Genomic DNA, 22,554 nt, shown 5'->3' with positions numbered 1-22,554 from the left:
AGAAATAATATTGTCTTTCTACTGGGCTTCAATAGCATTTTGTTAGTGTTACTTTTATTTATTTGCTAGTTTTATTTTTTTTAATTGTTGTCTGTGAGTTTTATTATAGCACTCTGTCTTTTAACGGGCGATGCCATTGCAGAAAGGGTACTGGCCCAAGAGTCAAGGAGACATCTTAGTCTCAGCTCTGTTAGTACCTGGATAATATCGCACAAGTGAAATTTTACTCTTTGAAAAATCATCTTCCTCATCCACAAGATGGAGACAATTACAATCCCTAACAGTGGGGCTGTTTGCAGATTAAAGGAGATGATGTCTGGAAAGTATCTGACACTTAGTAGGTGCGTCTTTCGATAGAGCGAGTGTTCTTCTCAACCTGGAGTTCATGGACACTTAGCGGATGCATCGATAAGCTTTAAAGGGCTCTAAGAATCTCCCTGGAAAGTAGGTAACATTTTGTACACCTCTGCATTTTTCTGGGAAGAAGGGCCATAGCGTCTATCAGCATCTTAAAGGAGTTGCCCACCAGAAAAGGTTAAGAACCTCAGTGCCAGAACCTAACGACCTTGAGGGATTAGAGCTGGCCTTTCAGGGTTTTAATAGGTGCTTTCTTATGCAAACAGTTTCTAATCTTCACAATAGCCTTAGAAAGAGGGAACAGTACACCCATTTTTCAGATGCATAAACTCAGAAACGAAGAAGTGGTTTTTACTAAGAAGGCAGAGTTCCTCACCAATGCAAACACCCTTGAGCACCGATTCCAAGCCAAGAACTGCGTGAGGCATGGGGAACCCAGTTCCAGCTAGAGCTCGGCGCGGCGGCCGCCTCCCGCCTCAAGGGGTCGCACCCCGCGGCACACTGCGCGGCCCGAGGACGTTTCGCAGATACTTGGGGAATGAAATCGATCTTGAGCCGCGCGGGCCCAAATGCTCCGCGGCCGCGGAGCTCCGCCCCACGCCGGGCTGGGCCCCGCCCCCGCTGCAGTCGGTATTGTCCGACGGTTCCCGGCGTCCCTCGGTTCCCCTCGGTAGTTTCCGGCAACGATCGAGAGTTTCTAACGTGCCCCCTGTTGTCTCTCGGCTGCCGTCCTCCCAACCGCCGCCCCCCTTTTCGGTTCCCTCTCCCCCTCCCCCGTCCGCCGGCCCCGGCTGGCGCCTCTGGCGCTACGGGCTGGGCAAGATGGCGGCCTTCGGGATCTTGAGCTACGAACACCGGCCCCTGAAGCGGCCGCGGCTGGGGCCTCCCGATGTGTACCCTCAAGATCCCAAACAGAAGGAGGTGCGTTCAAAAATCGGGGCTCTGGAGGGGCCTGAGGCAAGCGATCGGCATAAGAGGAAGCGTTGATGGTTTGGGGAAGGGGGGGCGGGGCGGTTTGGTGAGAGCCAAAGTCCCAAAAGGGGTAAGAGTAAAGTGGGCTGGTGTGGGAGAGTGCGACCTGGGTGGTGGGGGTGGGTTCCCGGGTGTGAACAGGGAATGATGTAGGGGCCACGCTGGAGGCGCCCCCTTCCACACACACACACCTCAGAAAGTTGTCTGAGGCAGCTTGGTGAGCTGCAGCTGCTCGCAAGCTCGCAAGGAAGAGTGATGTTGAGAGAGCGCTGGGTGATTGGAAATCTTAGTGGCTGTGGGGGTGAGGGTGCGGTCCAAATGAATATAAGGGCCTAGCTTTAAATAACAATCTGTTCTACTCAGAATCCTCCTCCTACCTTTTTTTCCCCCGTTGTTCCCTTCTCTTCTCCTGCCCTCCTCTCCCACCACCACCACCCCCAAGGGGGAAAAAAAGCTAAAATGACGTTTTCCTGCCTCAGGATGAACTGACGGCCTTGAATGTAAAACAAGGTTTCAATAACCAGCCTGCCGTCTCTGGGGATGAACATGGCAGTGCCAAGAACGTCAACTTCAATCCTGCCAAGGTGAGACAACCCTGCCAGGCTGGGGGAAAAGGCTGGAAGAATCTGAGAGGGAGCAAAGGCCCTGGGTTAGGAAGACCTGAAGGGATGACCTAAATGGCTGAGGTTTCCTTCGTAACCTAATGCTGCCACATTGGCATTTGCCCATCAAAGACATGACCACCCCTCTGCCCCTTCTTTCCCACCCTGACGTATACTTTTATTCCCTCAGATCAGTTCCAACTTCAGCAGCATCATTGCAGAGAAGTTACGCTGTAACACCCTCCCCGACACTGGTCGCAGGAAGCCCCAAGTGAACCAAAAGGACAACTTCTGGCTGGTGACTGCACGATCACAGAGTGCCATTAACACCTGGTTCACTGACCTGGCTGGCACCAAGCCACTCACACAACTAGCCAAAAAGGTGGGGTACTGTTTTGTCTTCTTCAGGCCAAGGTTAGGAGCATGGGTACGAAGTACCATCCTATTCTCAGATTAAGCTATGTGGGTGCCAGCTTGTGGAGGTAATAGAGGTCTCACTATTTGCGATGTCCATCCAGGTCCCCATTTTCAGTAAAAAGGAAGAAGTGTTTGGGTACTTAGCCAAATACACAGTGCCTGTGATGCGGGCTGCCTGGCTCATTAAGATGACCTGTGCCTACTATGCAGCAATCAGTGAGACCAAGGTTAAGAAGAGACATGTCATTGACCCCTTCATGGGTGAGTAACTCCTAATACCAGGGGTCCCACCACCTATCGCATCAAGGAGTGATAGATGCTTGGAATCATTCCCCTTCCTCCTCTGTATTTCTTGTTTCTTTCTTTTTTTTTTTTTTTTTTACTATTTTGTAAGTTTATTTATTTTGAGAGAGAGCACGCACATGAGCGGGGGAGGGGCAAAGAGAGAGGGAAAAAGAGAATCCCAAGCAGGCTTTGTGCTGTGAGCACAAGCCCGACGTGGGGCTTGGTCCCATGAATTGTGAGATCATGACCTGAGCTGAAATCAGGAGTCGGACACTTAACCGACTGAGCCACCCAGGCGCCCCTGTTTTCCTTGCTTCTGCTGTATCTTGCATTCACTCGGTAAACATTGGGTATCTTGACTATCCACTGTGTGCATGTACTGGGCTATCAAGGTGACCGGTACCTTATTCCTGCCCTTAGGATGCTTATAATCGGGTAAGGATGGTAAGGCATATGTGTGAGTCACATAATTATATGTAGGAAGTGTGTGTGTATGTATATATACAGTATATATATTTAAGTGTCAAAAGAGAAAGCAGAAGGTTTTTTGAGACTTCAGTGGACAGAAAGATTACTTAAAATTTTTTTAAGTTTATTTATTTTGAGAGAGAGACAGAGAGAGTGAGCAGGGGAAGGGCAGAGAGAGAAGGAGAGAGAGAATCCCAAGCAGGCTCTGCGCTGTCAGCTTGGAGCCCAGCATAGGGCTGGAACTCACGAACTGCGAGATCACGGCCTGAGCCAAAACCAAGACTCGGATGCTTAACCAACTGAGTCACCCAGGTGCCCCAGAAAGATTACTTTCTTCTGGGGACACCTGGGAAGGCTTTAGGAAGGTGGCATTCGACCAGAGCCTAAGAGGATGAATACGATTTTAGAAGTATGGTAATTGGGGGCGTGGGTGCTGGGGGGTAGGGGAGACAGAAGATGTCCTAAGGGGAGAGAGGGTATAAAAAATAGCCCTTTTCCCATCTTTCTCCTAGAGTGGACTCAGATCATCACCAAGTACTTATGGGAGCAGCTGCAAAAGATGGCTGAATACTACCGGCCAGGGCCTGCAGGCAGTGGGGGCTGTGGTTCCACTATAGGGCCCTTGCCCCATGATGTAGAGGTGGCAATCCGGCAGTGGGACTACAACGAGAAGCTGGCCATGTTCATGTTTCAGGTAGGAAGAAGGGCATGTCGTGCAAGCCCTTGGTGGAGCCTGGCCTCACATTCTGCCAGTGTAGGATGGAATCTGCCTGCCAGTTTGCCCCAGCCATGGTTCTTTTCCTCCTTTCATTTACTTTATCTGCCTTAGCTCTAACAGTCCCTGGGTACATGGATACTCTTCCCACCCCTTGCATCCATAGGATGGAATGCTGGACAGACATGAGTTCCTGACCTGGGTACTTGAGTGTTTTGAGAAAATCCGCCCAGGAGAAGATGAGTTGCTTAAACTTCTGCTGCCCCTGCTGCTTCGAGTAAGGCCTGGGATTTGCGGGGTGGGGTGGGGGCGTCTAGGGAGGCTTGGAGGAGGAGGAATAAAATGTGAGTGCCATGTCCCGTGGGGAGAACTAGGGGTTTTGATCGGCATGTCTTCACAGTACTCGGGGGAATTTGTTCAGTCTGCATACCTCTCCCGCCGCCTTGCCTACTTCTGTACCCGGAGACTGGCCTTGCAACTGGACAGTGTGAGCAGTCACTCCTCCCACGTTATGTCTGCTCAGTCGACAAGCACACTGCCCACCACCCCCACTCCTCAGCCCCCAACTAGCAGCACACCCTCTACACCCTTTAGTGACCTGCTGATGTGCCCTCAGCACCGGCCCCTGGTTTTTGGCCTCAGCTGTATCCTTCAGGTAGGTACTGGGTGGGCCCAAGGAAGTAGGGAGAAGCATTCTGAGAAGATTTGGGTGTTTGTCCTGGAGAACAGGGGGATTCTAAATTGGAGGTGAAAGCAGGCACCGGGTACTTGCGTGGGGATTGCTGCTTTTCATTTATGGGGTGCTGGTTCCTTTTCAGTTAGTTTCTTCCCGGGATGAAATAGTAGGCCCAAAGCCTTTTAGGAGAGTGGATGAGGGGAGGGGCTCAGAGATGGAGTGGTACTACTCTCAGGGCTCAGAATAACATTGGATCTGAAACCTAAGGGTTGGCTCTTATAATGGGATTCTGGAGACACAGACATTAACTTAGCTGTACCTGTCTGGCAGACCATCCTCCTGTGTTGTCCTAGTGCCTTGGTTTGGCACTACTCACTGACTGATAGCCGCATTAAGACTGGCTCACCACTTGACCACCTGCCTATTGCCCCCTCCAACCTGCCCATGCCAGAGGGCAACAGTGCCTTTACTCAGCAGGTAAGCTTGGTACCCCTGGATTGGGATGTGAAGGTGAATTGCTCTTTCAGCAGTAGTGACTTGGGGGTGCCTGGGTGGCTCAGTCTGTTAAGTGTCTGACTGTTGATCTGGGCTTAGGTCATGGTCTCATGGTTTGTGAGATCGAGCCCTGCGTCGGGCTCTGCGCTATCAGCACAAATGGGATTCTACTTGCGATTCTCTCTCTCCCTCTCTCTCTGCACCCCCCCCCCCACTCACAAACGCACACTCTCTCAGAATAAATAAACTTAAAAAAAAAACAAAAGAAATAATGACTCGGAGTCTGGTGCTATTCTCTTAGCCTGGGCCCTGGCCTTATGCATGCCTTGGTGCATCTTTAAAGCCTTCCTTTTCCATGTTGCAGGTCCGTGCAAAGTTGCGTGAGATTGAACAGCAGATCAAGGAGCGAGGACAGGCAGTTGAGGTTCGCTGGTCTTTTGATAAGTGCCAGGAAGCTACTGCAGGTGGGTGCCAGAGGACAGATAGAAAGAAGGATGTTTGAGGAAAGAATGGTAAGGACATATAGATCTGAGAGTTGGAATGCATCGGGTCTCTAGTTAAGGCCCCTTTACCACTTTTCCTCCTGAGGCTTCACCATTGGACGGGTGCTCCATACTTTGGAAGTGTTGGACAGCCATAGTTTTGAGCGCTCTGACTTCAGCAACTCTCTTGACTCCCTTTGCAACCGAATCTTTGGATTGGGACCTAGCAAGGATGGGCATGAGGTAAGCGAGAAGGGGAACAGAAGGAGAAAAAAGCATTGCAAGAGCAGCAGTATATATGAGGGGAAGACATGGAGGGGCACCAAGACCAGGGATGTCCGAAGAGACTATCTTACCGGGCCTAGGATGGTGTTAAGATGGGGCCCAGTCTTGAAGAAAGTGGAGCTTGGTTCTTTATCCTCAGCCCTACCTTACTCACCCCCAACTCCTTTTGGTCTCCAGATCTCTTCCGATGATGATGCCGTAGTATCATTACTGTGTGAGTGGGCTGTCAGCTGCAAGCGTTCTGGTCGGCATCGTGCTATGGTGGTCGCCAAGCTGCTGGAGAAGAGACAGGCCGAGATTGAGGCTGAGGTTAGGGGACAGAGATAAGAGAATGCGATTGGCTGATGGGGCAGGGGCAACTGGGGCTGGAGACCAACTGAGCTGGTAGTGGAACCCAAGTTAAAGATGTGGGAATAGGGGCGCCTGGGTGGCGCAGTTGGTTAAGCATCTGACTTCAGCCAGGTCACGATCTCGTGGTCCGTGAGTTTGAGCCCCGCGTCGGGCTCTGGGCTGATGGCTCAGAGCCTGGAGCCTGTTTCCGATTCTGTGTTTCCCTCTCTCTCTGCCCCTTCCCCGTTCATGCTCTGTCTCTCTCTGTCCCAAAAATAAGTAAACGTTGAAAAAAAAATAAAAAAAATAAAGATGTGGGAATAGGGGCGCCTGGGTGGCTCAGTCGGTTAAGCATCCAACTGTGGCTCAGGTCACGATCTCATGGTTCGTGAGTTTGAGCCCCCACATTGGGCTCTCTGCTGTCAGCGGGCAGCCTGCTTCGGATCCTGTCTCCCTCTCTCTCCGCCCCTCCCCCCCACACTTGTGCACCATTTCTTTCTCTCTCTCTCTGTCTCTCTCTCTCTCAAAAATCCATAAACATTAAAAAAATAAAGTTGTGGGATAAAGAAGTGGTAGGAAATCTAAAGGGAAAGTTGAGGACATAAGGCCAAAGTAGAAAGGAGTAGATTGGTACTAGAGTTAGGGAAGCAGTCAAAGCTTCAGTTGGGAGGCAGGAATGAAAATGGAGGTCAAAGCAGAGATGGGAGTGAAAAAGCTTGGGGTGGAGGCAAAACAGGTGGTAGTTCGTGCATTACACGTGGAGAAGTAAAGACCCGGGTCAAAAGCAATGCTATGGTTTGTTCTCTCATCTTACAGCGTTGTGGAGAATCAGAAGCTGCAGATGAGAAGGGTTCCATTGCCTCTGGCTCCCTTTCGGCTCCTAGTGCTCCCATTTTCCAGGATGTCCTCCTGCAGTTTCTGGATACCCAGGCTCCCATGCTGAGTATGGACCCCTGCCACTCTCTGGTTACCTCTGCCTAGACCCACTTACCCGCCACTGTCACCAGGAAGCATAACTAAGGGCTTCTGGTATAGATTTCTGTCTTGGGCTTCATGCAGAACGATTTTTGGACATAATTCTAGTCTTTGATCATCTTACAGTTTAATGGAATAAAGAAATAAAGAGAAGAATAAAAACAAGAACATACGATGGAAGCATTTTCACATATAAATAGCAGCAAGGATACTGTATTCCTTTCCAAGATGGGGTGTGGGGCAGGAGGGGGTGGTAACCAACTGTGCTCTGTCCCTCAACAGTTTCGGGGTGTTTCTTTTTTGGGGGATAATTTCTCCTGCCTATCTCAGGTACTCTGGGAACACTGTGCCTTAGGTGTGTTTCTCTCCCTTGCTACCCATCTCTTGTGATCTCAATTCCTTTTTTCTCATTCCCTCCCTGCAGCGGACCCCCGAAGTGAGAGTGAACGAGTGGAGTTCTTTAACTTGGTACTGCTGTTCTGTGAACTGATTCGACATGATGTTTTCTCCCACAACATGTATACCTGCACTCTCATCTCCCGAGGGGACCTTGCCTTTGGAGCCCCTGGTCCCCGGCCCCCCTCTCCCTTTGATGACCCTGCTGATGACTCTGAGCGCAAGGAGGCTGAGGGCAGCAGCAGTAGCAAGCTGGAGGTGAGTGGGCTGTGCCTGCGCTAGCCAGTTTCTTCTGACATTTCCATCTGGCTCCCAGTGTCCTCTGCGAATCTCTTACCTAATAGCGAGGGTAGTGTTTGCTTAGTGCTTTGGGGCTGGCAAAGCCCTCTCATACAGAATCTGAAGCAGACTCCAGGCTCTGAGCTGTCAGCACAGAGCCTGACGCGGGGCTGGAACTCATGAACTCATGAGCCGCGAGATCATGACCTGAGCCGAAGCCGGAAGCTTAACTGAATGAGCTACCCAGGCGCCTGCACCCATTTTAAAGCTGAAGGCAATGGCCCATGGCGCTTGTGTGACCCATCAAAAGCTTGAGCACAGAGCCATTGCTTTTCCCAACATGGTCTCCTCTCTCCAACTTACCTGTCAACTTTTCTAGATGGTGGGGAGCAGCTCCTTGGGGCTAAAGCAACCTTGCTTATATTCTGTGCCCTCAGGACCCAGGGCTCTCGGAATCTATGGACATTGACCCTGGTTCCAGTGTGCTCTTTGAGGACATGGAGAAGCCTGATTTCTCAGTAAGTTAGTTAGATCCCTGTGTAGAAGAATTCAGCTCCTGAGGTCCTCCTGTTACACCTCTTTGGGGAGTTTCTTTATGCCCCTTGCCCCCTTTTCTTCTTCTAAATGTTCTGCCCTTTTGCCTTATCTTAGTTGTTCTCCCCTACTATGCCCTGTGAGGGGAAGGGCAGTCCGTCCCCTGAGAAACCAGATGTTGAGAAGGAGGTGAAGCCCCCACCCAAGGAGAAGATAGAAGGGACCCTCGGGGTTCTTTATGACCAGCCGCGGCACGTGCAGTACGCCACACACTTTCCCATCCCCCAGGTACCGTTCCCCAAGCACCTTGAGACCATCCATTTTGAGCCCAGGTTTCTGTCCAAGCAGTGTGCCGAGGGGTTGGAGCTGGTCCTGAGGGTGTGGCGTGCTGGGAAGGACTGGAGCACTGGGGTGCTGAGGGGCATGGAGCATGCTTTTAAGAGGAGGGCAGAAGATCCATGCTGGAGTCTGACGGTGCTGCTGGGATGCAGGAGGAGTCATGCAGCCATGAGTGCAACCAGCGGTTGGTCGTACTGTTTGGGGTGGGAAAGCAGCGAGATGATGCCCGCCATGCCATCAAGAAAATAACCAAGGATATCCTGAAGGTTCTGAACCGCAAGGGGACAGCGGAAACTGGTGGGTTTGAGGCTCCTTGAACAGCTCTCCCCAAAAGAGTGCCCTAGTCAGTCTCCCCTTCCCCAGCACAGGGAACCCCCAGTCATATCCCAATGTCCTGTCTCTTAGAGTCTCCTGAGAGCTCTAGTCCTTTTGAAACTTCCCCCCTCATTCCCCCCCTCTGCAGACCAGCTTGCTCCTATTGTGCCTCTGAATCCTGGAGACCTGACATTCTTAGGTACCTCACAGTAAGCCCCATACTGCCCGCCCTCCCTCTCCCTTCCCTCCCTCGACCTAGCACCTCCCTGTATGTATGCCTTTAAGGTCCACGTAGCCTGTGGTCCTCGAAACCTTTGCTTCACTGTCCCCTTCCCTTTATCCCTCCCCCAACCCCTCCTTGACCCTCCCTTCCCTTCCCTTCTCCTTTCTTCCCTCACACCCTTCCTCCCTCCCTTCCTTCCCCTGTCCCTCCCTCCCCCACCTGTAGCCTTCTCTCCATACCCCCCTCCCTACCCCCAGTCAACTAGTTATCTTCTCTGTCCTGACTGGTCCGTTTCAACTGTCCCCTCAGGTGGGGAGGACGGGCAGAAGCGGAGGCGCAACCGGCCTGAAGCCTTCCCCACTGCTGAAGATATCTTTGCTAAGTTCCAGCACCTCTCACATTATGACCAACACCAGGTCACAGCTCAGGTGTGGGCCTAAGTCCAGCCCCCTTCCCACATTCTGGCGTCCTGCCCTGTTTTCCTTTTCTCCTTATCTTTTTGTCCCCCCCCCCCCCCCGCTGGCAGGCTAAGCCTCCCGGTCTCATCCCCTTCCACCACCATCCTTTCTTGCTTCCCTGGTTCTTCCCACCTCTCTCCACTCCCGTCTCACTCACACTGCCCTTATCAGGTCTCCCGGAATGTTCTGGAGCAGATCACGAGCTTTGCCCTTGGCATGTCATACCACTTGCCTCTGGTGCAGCATGTGCAGTTCATCTTCGACCTCATGGAATATTCACTCAGCATCAGTGGCCTCATCGACTTTGCCATTCAGGTGGGGAAGTGGGGGAGACGGGGGTGGAGGAAGGAGTCTGTGCCGGATAGGGCCACCAGGTCAGGAGTAGAGGCTCAAGCCGGTATCCTGGGGCTACTTGGAGGGGCAGAAAGGCTAGCGTGGTGGGGGCTGGAAGGTGAAGTGGAATATGAGCTAAGAAGGCAGGAATAGAGGCTCAAGTGATCCGCAGGGAGGCCTAGGAGATGGATTAGAGCGTTGGGCACAGACTGTTCTCCCACTGCAGAGTTCATAGAATTGTATCCTAGAGACTGGTTAGATCATTGATGCGGCTTGTGTCGTTAGTAGAATAAAGGACAGTGGCATATGGCAACAGAGCTCTTCTAGACTGAGGCAACTCCAGCAGGAAGGGGCCCAGGCCTGCCTTGGCAGTGTCCTAGCAGGAAGGAGGGGTTACCTATACCATGTAGGGCCTCTTCTCATTTTTTCCTCTCCCCCACCCCCCACACTCACTCTGCTAGCTGCTGAATGAACTGAGCGTAGTTGAGGCCGAGCTGCTGCTCAAATCCTCGGATCTGGTGGGCAGCTACACTACCAGCCTGTGCCTGTGCATTGTGGCTGTCCTGCGGCACTATCATGCCTGCCTTATCCTCAACCAGGACCAGATGGCACAGGTCTTTGAGGGGTAAGCAGGGCTTCGGCAGAACGTGGGGGGCTCTCACTGTGGGGAAGTGCATGCCGTTTGGGTGGACAGGGCGAGAAGGTTGCCAAGAGCCTTGAGCCCATCCATGTGTGGGGACCTTTGTGCCTTGGCCCGTGCACACCACCCGCTGAACCTCCTGACCTTGCTCCCTCGTGACAGGCTGTGTGGTGTAGTGAAGCATGGGATGAACCGGTCAGATGGCTCCTCTGCAGAACGCTGTATCCTTGCTTATCTCTATGATCTGTACACCTCCTGTAGCCATTTAAAGAGCAAATTTGGGGAACTCTTCAGGTAAGAGAGGTGGGAGGTGAGAGTGGAGAGCAGGACCCTGTCCCATCTCCTTTCTGTTACCACTCAACTCAGGAACAGAGCACAGCCCGGGACCCTGCTGTCCCTGCAGGGCCATTTGGGAACTGTGTCCTCCACAAGTTCTTGGTTCCTAAAAGTAGGCCTGCCTCCTTCTCTTCCTTATCAGCCTGGCCTCCAGCCCATCTCTGCGGGGCCCACAGTCCTCCTCCCTGCCTGCAGAGGCCCCTGCGCCTTACTCTCCCTGAGGCCCTTTCCTGACCCATCTGCTTTGTCCCATCTCCTTTTTTGTTGTCCCAAGGTCGCTGGTCCCTCACTTTTTTTCTTTCCTCCCCTCTCCCGACCATCCCCACTACCTCACCAGATCCTCTTCTATACTACTATCTCCTTTCTCTCCCCCACTGCAGCGACTTCTGCTCCAAGGTGAAGAACACTATCTACTGCAACGTGGAGCCATCAGAATCCAACATGCGCTGGGCGCCCGAGTTCATGATCGACACTCTGGAGAACCCTGCAGCTCACACCTTCACATACACGGGGCTAGGCAAGAGTCTTAGTGAGAACCCTGCTAACCGCTACAGCTTTGTCTGCAATGCCCTTATGCACGTCTGTGTGGGGCACCATGATCCCGATAGGTATGGGGCGTACTGAGTGAGGAACGGGCACCGTGCTCCTGCCTGATATTGGGAGGGATGAGATGCCTGGGAGGTACTGCAACCTTGGTTATTGCTGGGGTGGCGATGAAAAGTTAATGAGTCTGAGGTTTTGTGGAACAAGGGCTTTCCTGAGGGCATTTGTACTTCTCCCCAGGGTGAATGACATCGCAATCCTGTGTGCGGAGCTGACTGGCTATTGCAAGTCACTGAGTGCCGAATGGCTAGGAGTTCTTAAGGCCCTGTGCTGCTCCTCTAACAATGGCACTTGTGGTTTCAACGACCTTCTCTGCAATGTGGATGTGAGACTTGGGCCGGGGTCCTGCTGGGGCACGGAACTGTTACCAGGGCAGGGGACCGGTCACAGTGATCAAGGTAGTAGGGGGGCAGAGCTATCGAGTGGAGGCGTACCATTTTGAGTTGGCGCCCTGTCTGCACACTGAGTCCGGGGTGTCCATCTGCTTTTTCCTCCAGGTTAGTGACCTGTCTTTTCACGACTCCCTGGCTACCTTTGTCGCCATCCTCATCGCTCGCCAGTGTTTGCTCCTCGAGGATCTGATTCGCTGTGCTGCCATCCCTTCACTCCTTAATGCTGGTGAACTGCCAATCCATAACCCCTAGAATTTCTGGACCCCGAGTTTTACTATGCATTCGATGGCCCCGTTTCTCGTTGTTTGGTGCGGGGCTCCCTGCTTTCACCAGAGGCCAGTCCTGTGGTGTGTCTCAGGCTGGGAGCGGCCTCTTTCTAACCGGGTGTCAGCTGCCCTGATCTTTCCAGTTTTTTTTTTTTTTTGACCTTGCGAGGTACTCCCCTTATACTGCAAGACAGTTCACCTCTCTACCTCTCCTCCAGCATTATCTGGTTATTTCTCCTTTTGCGTGACCTCATCTTCCCTCTCAGGCCCTCACCGCCCACAAAACCACTTACGGTCTGCCTTCACCCTGTCCAATTGGCTCTGTTTTCCTTTTTTTAGCTTGCAGCGAACAGGACTCTGAGCCGGGGGCTCGGCTTACCTGCCGCATCCTCCTCCACCTTTTCAAGACACCTCAACTCAATCCTTGCCAGTCAGATGGGAGTAAGTGACCCGGATCTGAGTTGGCGGCAGGGCAATAGAAAGCTCGGCTACCCCACCCCCTGCCATTTCTACTTTTGCTTCCCCTGATTTGAGCTCCCTCCGCAGACAAGCCTACCGTAGGAATCCGGTCCTCCTGTGACCGCCACCTGCTGGCTGCCTCCCAGAACCGCATAGTGGATGGAGCTGTGTTTGCTGTTCTCAAGGCTGTGTTTGTACTTGGTATGGGGGTAGGAAGGGAGTGGTGCCAGAAGTGTGTGTAGGGTGGAGTGCCAGCTAAACTACAAAGGACAGTCTTTCTCTCTCCTGAAGGTGGTCTCTCTGCCCTTTGGGGGAGGCGAGGAGGGAGGGAAGTATATTTCTGTCCTGTAGGGCAGGATTTGGGGAGTTGCTGCTTCTGTGGGTTCGGGGTGGGTCTCTACACCGAGTTCAGATCTTACTCTGCCCTCCCTATCTCCTGCCCGTGAACCACAGGGGATGCGGAACTGAAGGGCTCAGGCTTCACTGTGACAGGAGGAACAGAAGAACTTCCAGAGGAGGAGGGAGGAGGGGGCAGTGGCGGTCGGAGGCAGGGTGGCCGCAACATCTCTGTGGAGACAGCCAGTCTGGATGTCTATGCCAAGTACGTGCTACGCAGCATCTGCCAACAGGTCAGTCTCACCTTCCCCCCATACCTCCTAAGTGCCTTGATACAATATAGTTCTGTTTCCAGCCACCATCATGCCACCTTCCTGCCATACATCGTGTCCCTCACCAAACCCCAGCCCATTCCCCCCCTTACTCCTTACCCCACTCACTGGTTGCCCCAGTCCCCTGATTATCAGCTTCTTCAGGAATGGGTAGGAGAACGTTGCCTTAAATCACTGTGTGAAGACAGCAATGACCTACAAGACCCGGTGTTGAGTAGCGCCCAGGCTCAGCGCCTCATGCAGCTCATCTGCTACCCACATCGATTACTGGACAACGAGGATGGGGAAAACCCCCAGCGGCAACGCATTAAGCGAATTCTCCAGGTAGGCCAAGGTGATGGGGGTCTTAGAGGAAGCAGTGGGGCCCGGGCCTGGGGTGAAACAATGGGAACCCTGAGAGAAAAAGAGGGAAGGAGTCAAGTAGGAAGGTGAACAAGGATGTGGGCAAAAGGTGGTGAGCCCCGACATGGGTTTAGAAGTCAAGCTCGTATGGTTTAGACTCTGGAGTAAACTGTCGGGTGAGGGCACAGCTACCTGGAGTGGGACCATAGCTTATCAGTGGGAGGCATGACATCTGGGAAGCCTAGTTTTGGGCCTCACTCATCTGGCGGCTCGGTAACTAACACGAGTACTACTGAATAGCTCCCAGTTACTGTCTGCTTCGTGCCGAGTATCGTGCTCAGCCCTCTGTGCACATTTTCTCGTTTAATTCATACAACCCTGTAAAGTAGGTAGGAGTAGCTGTGTTTGACCAATGAGGGGACAGACCGAGGCTTGAAGAGGTTAAATAGTTTGCCCAAGGTCCCACACTAGTAAGTTGAGACTCAGCATGGGAACCCAGGTGTCCCTGTGCCCTTTCTGCCTCGCCGTACTGCTTCAGACATGTAGGTAACTGGGGGGTGGGAAAGTAAAGCCATTAGGTAGGAAGAGCTAAAGGAATGAGGTCTTTTCAGCCCAGAGGAGATAATGTCAAAGAGAGATTAACTCACAGTAGCCTTCGGGTCTGTAAAGGACTTTGAGCAGCTGGTTTAAAACAGGAGAAGCAGGCTTCAACTTTCAAGGATTTAGGGCAAGCGTTAGGCAGAACTTCCTGATGCTAAGGAATGTGAGGCTCTGGAACAGGAGACTGGAGAGAGATGTGAAGCCTTTCTCGAACCGCTTTTGAAATAGGATAGGATTTTCGGGGCGCCTGGGTGGCTCCGTTGGTTAAACATCCGACTTCAGCTCAGGTCATGATCTCGCGACTCATGGGTTCGAGCCCTGCGTGGGACTCTGTGCCTACAACTGAGAGCCTGGAGCCTGCTTCAGATTCTGTGTCTCCCTCTCTCTCTGCCCCTCCCCCACTCATGCTCTGTCTCTCTCTCTCTCAAAAATAAAATACAAACATAAAACAAATTGAAATAGGATAGGGTTTTCAACCATCTTGGATCATTTCGGTGCAGTCTTTCCCAAAGACTGGGACGCAGAGGTTCCTTTCAGACTCGTAGGCATATGTGTCTCAAGGTTATGAGAGATCAGGAACTGGCCTCGGGGTGATAATAGCTGGGGGTGTCAGTGGTGACTTAGTGTGGGGGTGGTGTCTCTGTCACAGAACTTGGACCAGTGGACCATGCGCCAGTCTTCCTTGGAACTGCAGCTGATGATCAAGCAGACCCCTAACAATGTGAGTGGTGCCCGGCACCCTCTTTCCCATGCTCATGTCCAGCTCCATGTGCCAGGGAGGTGGGCTACCATAGAAGAACCTGTGTCCTGCTCTTGGGTTCTTGAGCTGGGAGACATAAGAGAGTGTGGGAAGATGGCTGACGCATGGGGCCGATGAATAGGGAAATGGGTTGGGAGGGTTGGGGCTCTGAGCTGTGGGGGAAGGTTGATGGCGGCGGCGGTGGTGGAGGCGGTTTCTGTGGTCACAACGGTAAGGAGGCATACAAGGAATAGACAGTGGTTAATTGGAGAAATATGGAGGTGCTGAAGGGCACAGCTCCCAGCAGAGTTGTGTCTCTATCCTCCTGTTACCCTCCCGATGCCTTTCTCTGCCCTCACCTCCTATCCCTCCTACCATCTGTTTTCCATTCACCCCCAGTCACTATTTAGCACCCCTGTGCCTTTTACCCTCCCCAGGAGATGAACTCCCTCTTAGAGAACATCGCTAAGGCCACAATCGAGGTTTTCCAACAGTCGGCAGAGACAGGGTCGTCTTCTGGAAACACTGCAAGCAACATGCCTAGCAGCAGCAAGACCAAGCCTGTGCTCAGGTTGGGTAGAAACGTGTTAGGAACCCTCCCCGTATGGGTTTTTGTTCCGGTAGCGTAAATTATTTCAGCCTCAAGGAGCTACTAGGCATGTTCCTCAAAGATGGAATGTCCCATCCCTTGCCTGACTCCTCTGGAACCCTGTGTACTCCGTCTGTCTTCTAGCTCTCTCGAGCGCTCCGGTGTATGGCTGGTGGCCCCCCTCATTGCCAAACTGCCCACCTCAGTCCAGGGGCATGTGTTAAAGGCTGCTGGGGAGGAATTGGAGAAGGGTCAGCATCTGGGGTCCTCTTCCCGCAAAGAACGTGATCGCCAAAAGCAGAAGAGGTAAAGCAGAGGGGACTGGAATTGAGGGGTAGACAGGAGAGGAGGCAGGCCCAGGGCAGAAGAAAAGTTGTGAGGAGTTGGGACAGAGGGGTGGGAATAAAAACCACAGAAGAGTGGAAAACCAGAGGGTAGGAGGTGGGCATGGTTGAGCAAGAGGCTAGAACTTAGGAGAGTGGAGTTTGGGGCTTGGAGTGATAGAGTTGGAAGTTTCCTGACTTCTATCCCATGGTCCCGTTCTTTTTCTTTCTCTTTCTCTCTCTTTTTCTTTTTCTTTTTCTTTTTTTTTTAATGTTTATTTATTTTCTAGAGAGACAGACAGAGCGTGAGCAGGGGAGGGGCAGAGAGAGAGAGAGGGAGACACAGAATCCGAAGCAGGCTCCAGGCTTCGAGCTGTCGGCACAGAGCCCCACATGGGACTCGAACTCACGAACCGAGAGATCATGACCTGAACTAAAATCAGGCACTTAACCAACTGAGCCACCCAGGTGCCCCCCGTTCTTTTTCTTTTCCTCCCTTCTCCAGCATGTCCCTGTTGAGCCAGCAGCCCTTCTTATCCCTGGTGCTGACATGTCTGAAAGGGCAAGATGAGCAGCGTGAGGGACTCCTCACCTCCCTCTACAGCCAGGTGCACCAGGTACAGGTCTCTGGGACTGCAGAGCTGGGTGGGAGGGCAGAGAAGATACACCAGGAACCTTCGATACTTTCTCATCAATGCCTCGGGTGTTTGGGGATGGAAGCGAGAAGATCCCTGAGCCCTGTGTTATCCTTGTTTCTGTCTCAGATTGTGAATAATTGGCGAGATGACCAGTACTTAGATGACTGCAAACCAAAGCAGCTAATGCACGAGGCGCTCAAGCTGCGGCTCAACCTGGTGAGAAGGCAGCCGGGGACAAGAAAGAAGCGGGTAGCACTAGAATTACACCGCAAAGAAGCCCCCTGCCTGGGGGAGGGTGGGCACAGAGATGGAGGGCCCAAGTTCTTCTGGGTCTTCAAGTATTAACTTGTCCCTCCTAAGGATGCAGGACCTAAAAGTGGTTGAGGGACTGGATCCTTACAGGGACCCTGCCTCGGTGTCCCAGATTCTGGATACTAAGCCCTAGAAACCCACTGTGGAACGCTGAATGGGATTCTGGACATCCTTTTGTCCAGCTCCCATCATTTTAGAAGTCAGGAAACCGAGGCCCAGAGGTGTCAAGAACTGAGTCATTGGCCTGAAATCACGTAACAAATCATAACTACAGCTGGACCATGGCCTAATGTGTCCTAAGTCGCAACCAAGCCAGGTTCTAATGTAAGCTTTCCCTGAATGCTAGCCTTTGCCCCTGAGCCATCTGACTGACTTGTGGCCCTGGCAGGTGGGGGGCATGTTTGACACGGTGCAGCGCAGCACCCAGCAGACCACGGAGTGGGCTGTGCTGCTCCTGGAGATCATCATCAGCGGCACTGTCGACATGCAGTCCAACAAGTAAAGCATCCCCACCCCCTCCTTTCAGTTTTTTACCCGAGAGGAACTCCCTTCCCCCACCCCAGGTGCACGACCCGCCGACCCGCTGCGATCCGTGTAGGTGTCCCCACTCGCGTCCCACCCTGAGGCCCTGGTCTGTGTCTTAGCTTCTCTCCTTCTCGGGTTTTCTCCCTAACTTCTCATCACAGCGAGCTCTTCACCACCGTGTTGGACATGCTGAGCGTGCTCATCAATGGGACCCTGGCTGCGGACATGTCTAGCATCTCTCAAGGCAGCATGGAGGAAAACAAACGTGCCTACATGAACCTGGTGAAGAAGCTGCGGGTAAGTAGAGGAGGCCAGGGCGAGGCTTGAGGGGACTGGGATCTGGGCTCCCTGTCCCCTGACTCTGGGGGTGTCGAGTAGCCTCAGGGACTTCGTCCTGGCCAGAGCCGCCCACCCTCCCCTTTGACGTCTACTTTCTCGTTGGTATTTGTATGGCGACGGTTTGCTCTGTGTCTTTTTCCTGCCAGGTTCTGGGCTCTCCCCAGAGACTTCTAATACCTCTTTTTCCATGTCCTTGAGCTCTCATCCCATCTTTCTCTGCCCACAGAAAGAGTTGGGGGAGCGCCAGTCGGACAGTCTGGAAAAAGTTCGCCAGCTGCTGCCACTGCCCAAGCAGACCCGAGATGTCATCACATGTGAGCCACAAGGCTCCCTTATTGACACCAAGGGCAACAAGATTGCCGGCTTCGATTCCATCTTCAAGAAGGAGGCACGTTCCATTTTCCTCCCATCCCCACACCTAGCCTTTTTCCCCCTCTGGGCAAGAACTTTCCCTGCATTAACCTTGTGGCTGCGACAGGTTCATCAGGCCAGGGAATCCATTGGGCTCTGCTGGTGGGAGCCATCTCAGGGGTGTTCAGCTTATCACTCAATTTCTTTTTTAATGTTTCTTTATTTTTTTGAGAGAGGGTATGTGTGAGCAGGGAGGGGCAGAGAGACAGGGAGACAGAGAATCCCAAGCAGGCTCCATACTGTCAACGCAGAGCCCAATGCGGGGCTCAAACTCACCAGCTGTGAGATCATGACGTGAGCTGAAGTCAAGAGTCAGACACTTAACTGATTGGGCCATCCAGGCGTCCCATGATCACTGAACTTTTTGTACATTTCTGCTCCCCATCTTGGGAGTCTCATCCTCTTTCCTCAGTCTCTCCCTTCACCTCTGCCCACCATCCCCACCCACCTTTTGACGTACCACCCATTTCCCAGCACCCTGTCTTCCTCTTTCCTCTGCCCCACCTGCCTCCTGGCCGCCTCCACCCTTGCCTGTACCCCGCCCATCTGGCCAACTGCCATATCTGTTTTATCCCTGCACTCCTCTGCCCCTACCCACCCATCTCTGCACAACTTTCTCTGTACCCTCTGTCAGTTGCAGTATTTGTTGAGTAACCATAATCATTGTGGAGAGCAGAGAGAGAGAGGGGAAGGAGGATGCAGAGTCTGAAATCTACAGTCCAACCCAGTCATATATACATTGTCTTCATTTCTTTTCCCGGCCCATCTGTCTTTCTGAGTCTCTCTCCCTCTCTCTCTCTTCCTCCCTCTCTCTCTTTCTCTCTCTCTCTGCCTGATTCTCACTTTGCTTTTCTCTGTGTCTCTTCACTCACCTTTTTGTCTCTCTCTTCCTGTTTTTCTCTGTCTCCCTGTCTCTGCTTCTGTCTTTGCCTGTCTTTAGTCTCTCACCACCTTCCTGTTTCTGACCATGTCTTCCTCTGAGTGTCGGTGTCTGTCTCTGTTGCCCCTGCCCATCGCCCTCTCCCCTCCTCTCTGTCTTCCCCATGAGTGTGCATGTGTGCTGGTATATATATATATATATCCGTGTCCGGCTGTCTTTTCTCTCACCACCTCCCCTGAATCTACCCCTGACTTTTTTCTTCTTTTGCTGCCAACAGACATTTCCCCCTCTCTTACCAGTCCTCAAGGTCTATCTTCTGTTTTCCAGGTCTCAGCAGCTCACTGTTTCTCATTTTCTGGAGCAGGGTCTACAGGTTTCCACCAAACAAAAGATCTCTCCCTGGGATCTTTTTGAAGGCTTGAAGCCATCAGCGCCACTCTCTTGGGGCTGGTTTGGAACAGTCCGGGTTGACCGGCGAGTAGCCCGAGGAGAGGAACAGCAGCGCTTGCTGCTCTACCACACGCATCTGAGGCCCCGGCCCCGTGCCTATTACCTGGAACCACTGCCACTGCCACCGGAAGATGAGGAGCCCCCTGCTCCCACCCTGCTCGAGCCTGAGAAAAAGGCTCCAGAGCCCCCCAAAACTGACAAACCTGGGGCCGCTCCACCTAGTACCGAGGAACGCAAGAAGAAGTCCACCAAGGGCAAGAAACGCAGCCAGCCAGCCGCCAAGACAGAGGTTAGCACGGCCCCCCACTCCCCTGTTATGCTTCTTCCACAGCCCCCCTCTCTCCGTGATTCTGTACAGTTTCTGATTCCTGGGGGCGGGAGTAGGGAGGTGGGGATGAGGTGCCATTGGAATTAAGAAGATTAGCCACATGGGTCTAGCTCCTCTTGACCCCGGATACCCCTTACCCCACCCCACCCCGCTGCGGTCCACTCACCCTCATCCTCTGCTGTTCACACAGGACTATGGAATGGGCCCAGGAAGGAGTGGCCCGTATGGTGTGACAGTGCCTCCAGACCTCCTGCACCATGCGAACCCTGGATCCATATCCCACCTTAGCTACAGGCAGGGCTCCATAGGCCTGTACACCCAGAACCAGCCGCTGCCGGCAGGTGAGTGCCAGCCCCTAGGACGGAGGGTTATCCAAATGTTCCTCCTGCCTGAGGGAAGATGCCACATCTGTGAGGATCTGTGGATGACCTGGACACCGAGCAGGGGATGAAGGAGGATGAGGAGCCTAGAGAGATCAGCCAACTCCCCTTTCCAGGTGGCCCTCGTGTGGACCCATACCGCCCCGTGCGATTACCAATGCAGAAGCTGTCAACCCGACCACCTTACCCGGGAGTGATGCCCACGGCCATGACTGGAGTCATGGGACTAGAACCCTCCTCCTACAAGACATCTGTCTACCGACAGCAGCAGCCCGCGGTGCCCCAAGGACAGCGCCTTCGCCAACAGCTCCAGGCAAAGATAGTGAGAGGGGCAGTAGGGAGGGCCGTCAGGGAGAGGGGCTTTTGAGGGTCACGGGACTGAGGACACACATGGGATCTTCACAAGGACTTGCAGAGTGGGAGATAGGAGAAACGAGATGGCGGAAAGCATTTCCTGAGTTTGAGTTTGTCTCCTTTTTCCTTTTAGCAGAGTCAGGGGATGTTGGGACAATCATCTGTCCATCAGATGACTCCCAGCTCTTCCTACGGTTTGCAGACCTCCCAGGTGAGGGCACAGAGGGTGATGAGCCAGGGGCCTTAAGGCAGGCTGCTGTGCACACTCTTGGCCCTGACCCCCTCTGTCCTTCTCTGCAGGGCTATACTCCTTATGTTTCTCATGTGGGATTGCAGCAACACGCAGGCCCCGCAGGTACCATGGTGCCCCCCAGCTACTCCAGCCAGCCTTATCAGAGCACCCACCCTTCTACCAATCCTACTCTTGTAGATCCTACTCGCCACCTGCAACAGCGGCCCAGTGGCTATGTGCACCAGCAGGCCCCAACCTACGGACACGGGCTGACCTCCACTCAAAGGTACCCAGGGCAGTGGGGGCCATGGAGACACACTGAGATGACAGGGAGCATCTGAAATGGGAAAACCCATGCCAGGAGGTGACGGGACTAGTCAGAACATTCAGAAAGGCGAAGAACACTTACCTGGCCGCGAAATGCTGGAGCTGGAAGGGACCCTGCTGACCAATAGTCTCACATTCGCTTGCCTGATATTTCTTCAAGGCCCAGAGAGGGGAAATCATTCACACAACTATGATGAGGAAAGATCCTGGGTTCTTAGATGTACTGTGTGGTAAGGAGTCATCAAGCCAGTAGTAGAGCAGTTCCACACTGGAACAGGCTAGCCAACCAGCCCTCCTACCATGCTGAATGCTCCTCACGCCTTAGTTAAGACATGGGAATTATGTCTTGAGGCTTTGCAGCTTAGGATTTAGAATGCTGGGGAGTGGACTGGAGGAAAAGTCCTTTAATTTAGAAGTATCAATTGGGGCGCCTGGGTGGCTCAGTAGGTTAAGCATCTGACTTCAGCTCAGGTCATGATCTTACGGTTTGTGAGTTCGAGCCCCGTGTTGGGGTCTGTGCTGAAAGCTCAGAGCCTGGAGCCTGCTTCAGATTCTCTGTGTCCCTCTCTCTCTGCCCCTCCCCTGCTTGTCTTCTCTCTCTCTCTCTCTCTTTTTCAAAAATAAATAAATAAATATTTGATATGTGTCAGCTGCCCGCTGTGTGGCCAGTGTGGCCAGCACTGCTCTGGGATGGGGTAAGGTGAGTAGAGATTTTAGAAAATACAAAGTCCCTCACCAAAGGGAATTTTTAGTCTAGCTGGGAAGATGAGACACGGAAAAACATTTTAAAAACACGATGAGGAGAGATATAATCAGGTGCACAGTCGTGTGCTGTGAAGTACATGGGAATTCAGAGAAGGTATGAGATCATGGCATCGTGGGCCTGAGTCATCAGAGAGTTTCACGAAGGGGGTTAGATCTGAGTTGGCCTTTTTTTGTTTTTTAGTTTATTTCTTTTTGAGAGAGAGAGCAGGGGAGGGGGAGAGAGAGGGGAAGAGAGAGAATCCCAAGCAGCGGGGCTCAAACTCACGAGCCATGAGATCACGACCTAAGCCAAAGTCAGATGCTGGACCGACTGAGCCACCCAAGCTCCCCTTGAGTTGGCTTTTGACGGATCGCTGTGATTTGGATTTGTTGAGTGGAGGATCGGGAAGTGGAGTCCAGGTAGAGGACATAGCATGAACAGAGACATAGGAACCAGAGTGAGGGGGGTGGCTGGGAGGATAGGAAGAAGAGCTCGGATAGAGTGTAAAATTCATGCTGGGGCAGTATCAGGAGACAGGCCAGGGATGGGCAGGCTGGTATGGGGCCTTGGGTGCCCGATACAGACTTGAGACACAGTCCCACCAAGAGCTCTTTTGATCAGGAAAGCCATATGGTATGTTGGTGTGTTGACAGATTGACATAGGATGCAGGGATAGGATGCATAGGGAAGGCAAAGGAAGACCAGAGACAAGGGGGCCCAGCCGGTAGGTAGCCTGTTGC

General features: G+C 52.8%; 1 protein-coding gene across 5 annotated transcripts in view; it reads left to right on the top strand.

The window, feature by feature from the left end:
• Positions 1-990: 990 nt before the first annotated feature.
• Positions 991-22,554, top strand: part of MED12 (mediator complex subunit 12) — a 23,437-nt gene continuing 1,873 nt past the window's right edge. The window contains exons 1-42 of one of the 5 annotated variants that reach the window (XM_047092496.1): positions 991-1,278; positions 1,809-1,913; positions 2,122-2,313; positions 2,450-2,609; positions 3,614-3,795; positions 3,983-4,093; positions 4,217-4,471; positions 4,823-4,969; positions 5,352-5,451; positions 5,576-5,712; positions 5,932-6,063; positions 6,901-7,027; positions 7,484-7,713; positions 8,172-8,252; positions 8,386-8,556; positions 8,760-8,904; positions 9,071-9,121; positions 9,455-9,573; positions 9,775-9,918; positions 10,398-10,561; positions 10,739-10,870; positions 11,293-11,520; positions 11,696-11,840; positions 12,013-12,133; positions 12,513-12,614; positions 12,720-12,833; positions 13,086-13,261; positions 13,445-13,624; positions 14,892-14,963; positions 15,419-15,552; positions 15,715-15,876; positions 16,399-16,510; positions 16,658-16,747; positions 17,232-17,341; positions 17,530-17,665; positions 17,934-18,095; positions 19,363-19,737; positions 19,967-20,117; positions 20,273-20,478; positions 20,644-20,721; positions 20,811-20,865; positions 20,941-21,028. In XM_047092496.1, the coding sequence (XP_046948452.1) occupies positions 1,180-1,278; positions 1,809-1,913; positions 2,122-2,313; positions 2,450-2,609; positions 3,614-3,795; positions 3,983-4,093; positions 4,217-4,471; positions 4,823-4,969; positions 5,352-5,451; positions 5,576-5,712; positions 5,932-6,063; positions 6,901-7,027; positions 7,484-7,713; positions 8,172-8,252; positions 8,386-8,556; positions 8,760-8,904; positions 9,071-9,121; positions 9,455-9,573; positions 9,775-9,918; positions 10,398-10,561; positions 10,739-10,870; positions 11,293-11,520; positions 11,696-11,840; positions 12,013-12,133; positions 12,513-12,614; positions 12,720-12,833; positions 13,086-13,261; positions 13,445-13,624; positions 14,892-14,963; positions 15,419-15,552; positions 15,715-15,876; positions 16,399-16,510; positions 16,658-16,747; positions 17,232-17,341; positions 17,530-17,665; positions 17,934-18,095; positions 19,363-19,737; positions 19,967-20,117; positions 20,273-20,478; positions 20,644-20,721; positions 20,811-20,865; positions 20,941-21,028 (5,981 nt within the window). In that variant the 5' untranslated portion in view covers positions 991-1,179. Of the gene's footprint in view, positions 1,279-1,808; positions 1,914-2,121; positions 2,314-2,449; positions 2,610-3,613; positions 3,796-3,982; positions 4,094-4,216; positions 4,472-4,822; positions 4,970-5,351; positions 5,452-5,575; positions 5,713-5,931; positions 6,064-6,900; positions 7,028-7,483; positions 7,714-8,171; positions 8,253-8,385; positions 8,557-8,759; positions 8,905-9,070; positions 9,122-9,454; positions 9,574-9,774; positions 9,919-10,397; positions 10,562-10,738; positions 10,871-11,292; positions 11,521-11,695; positions 11,841-12,012; positions 12,134-12,512; positions 12,615-12,719; positions 12,834-13,085; positions 13,262-13,444; positions 13,625-14,891; positions 14,964-15,418; positions 15,553-15,714; positions 15,877-16,398; positions 16,511-16,657; positions 16,748-17,231; positions 17,342-17,529; positions 17,666-17,933; positions 18,096-19,362; positions 19,738-19,966; positions 20,118-20,272; positions 20,479-20,643; positions 20,722-20,810; positions 21,029-22,554 lie in introns of all 5 variants that reach the window. The other 4 variants (XM_047092497.1, XM_047092494.1, XM_047092493.1 and 1 more) reach the window with 4 other exon arrangements.

Source organism: Lynx rufus, unplaced genomic scaffold (genome assembly GCF_022079265.1).
Source record: "Lynx rufus isolate CCGP_SWC_20201006 ecotype Redwood Valley unplaced genomic scaffold, mLynRuf1.p SCAF_30, whole genome shotgun sequence".
NCBI classification, from domain to species: domain Eukaryota; kingdom Metazoa; phylum Chordata; class Mammalia; order Carnivora; family Felidae; genus Lynx; species Lynx rufus.
The sequence above is the reverse complement of the archived record's forward strand: the minus strand, read 5'-3'. Positions and strand labels throughout refer to the sequence as shown.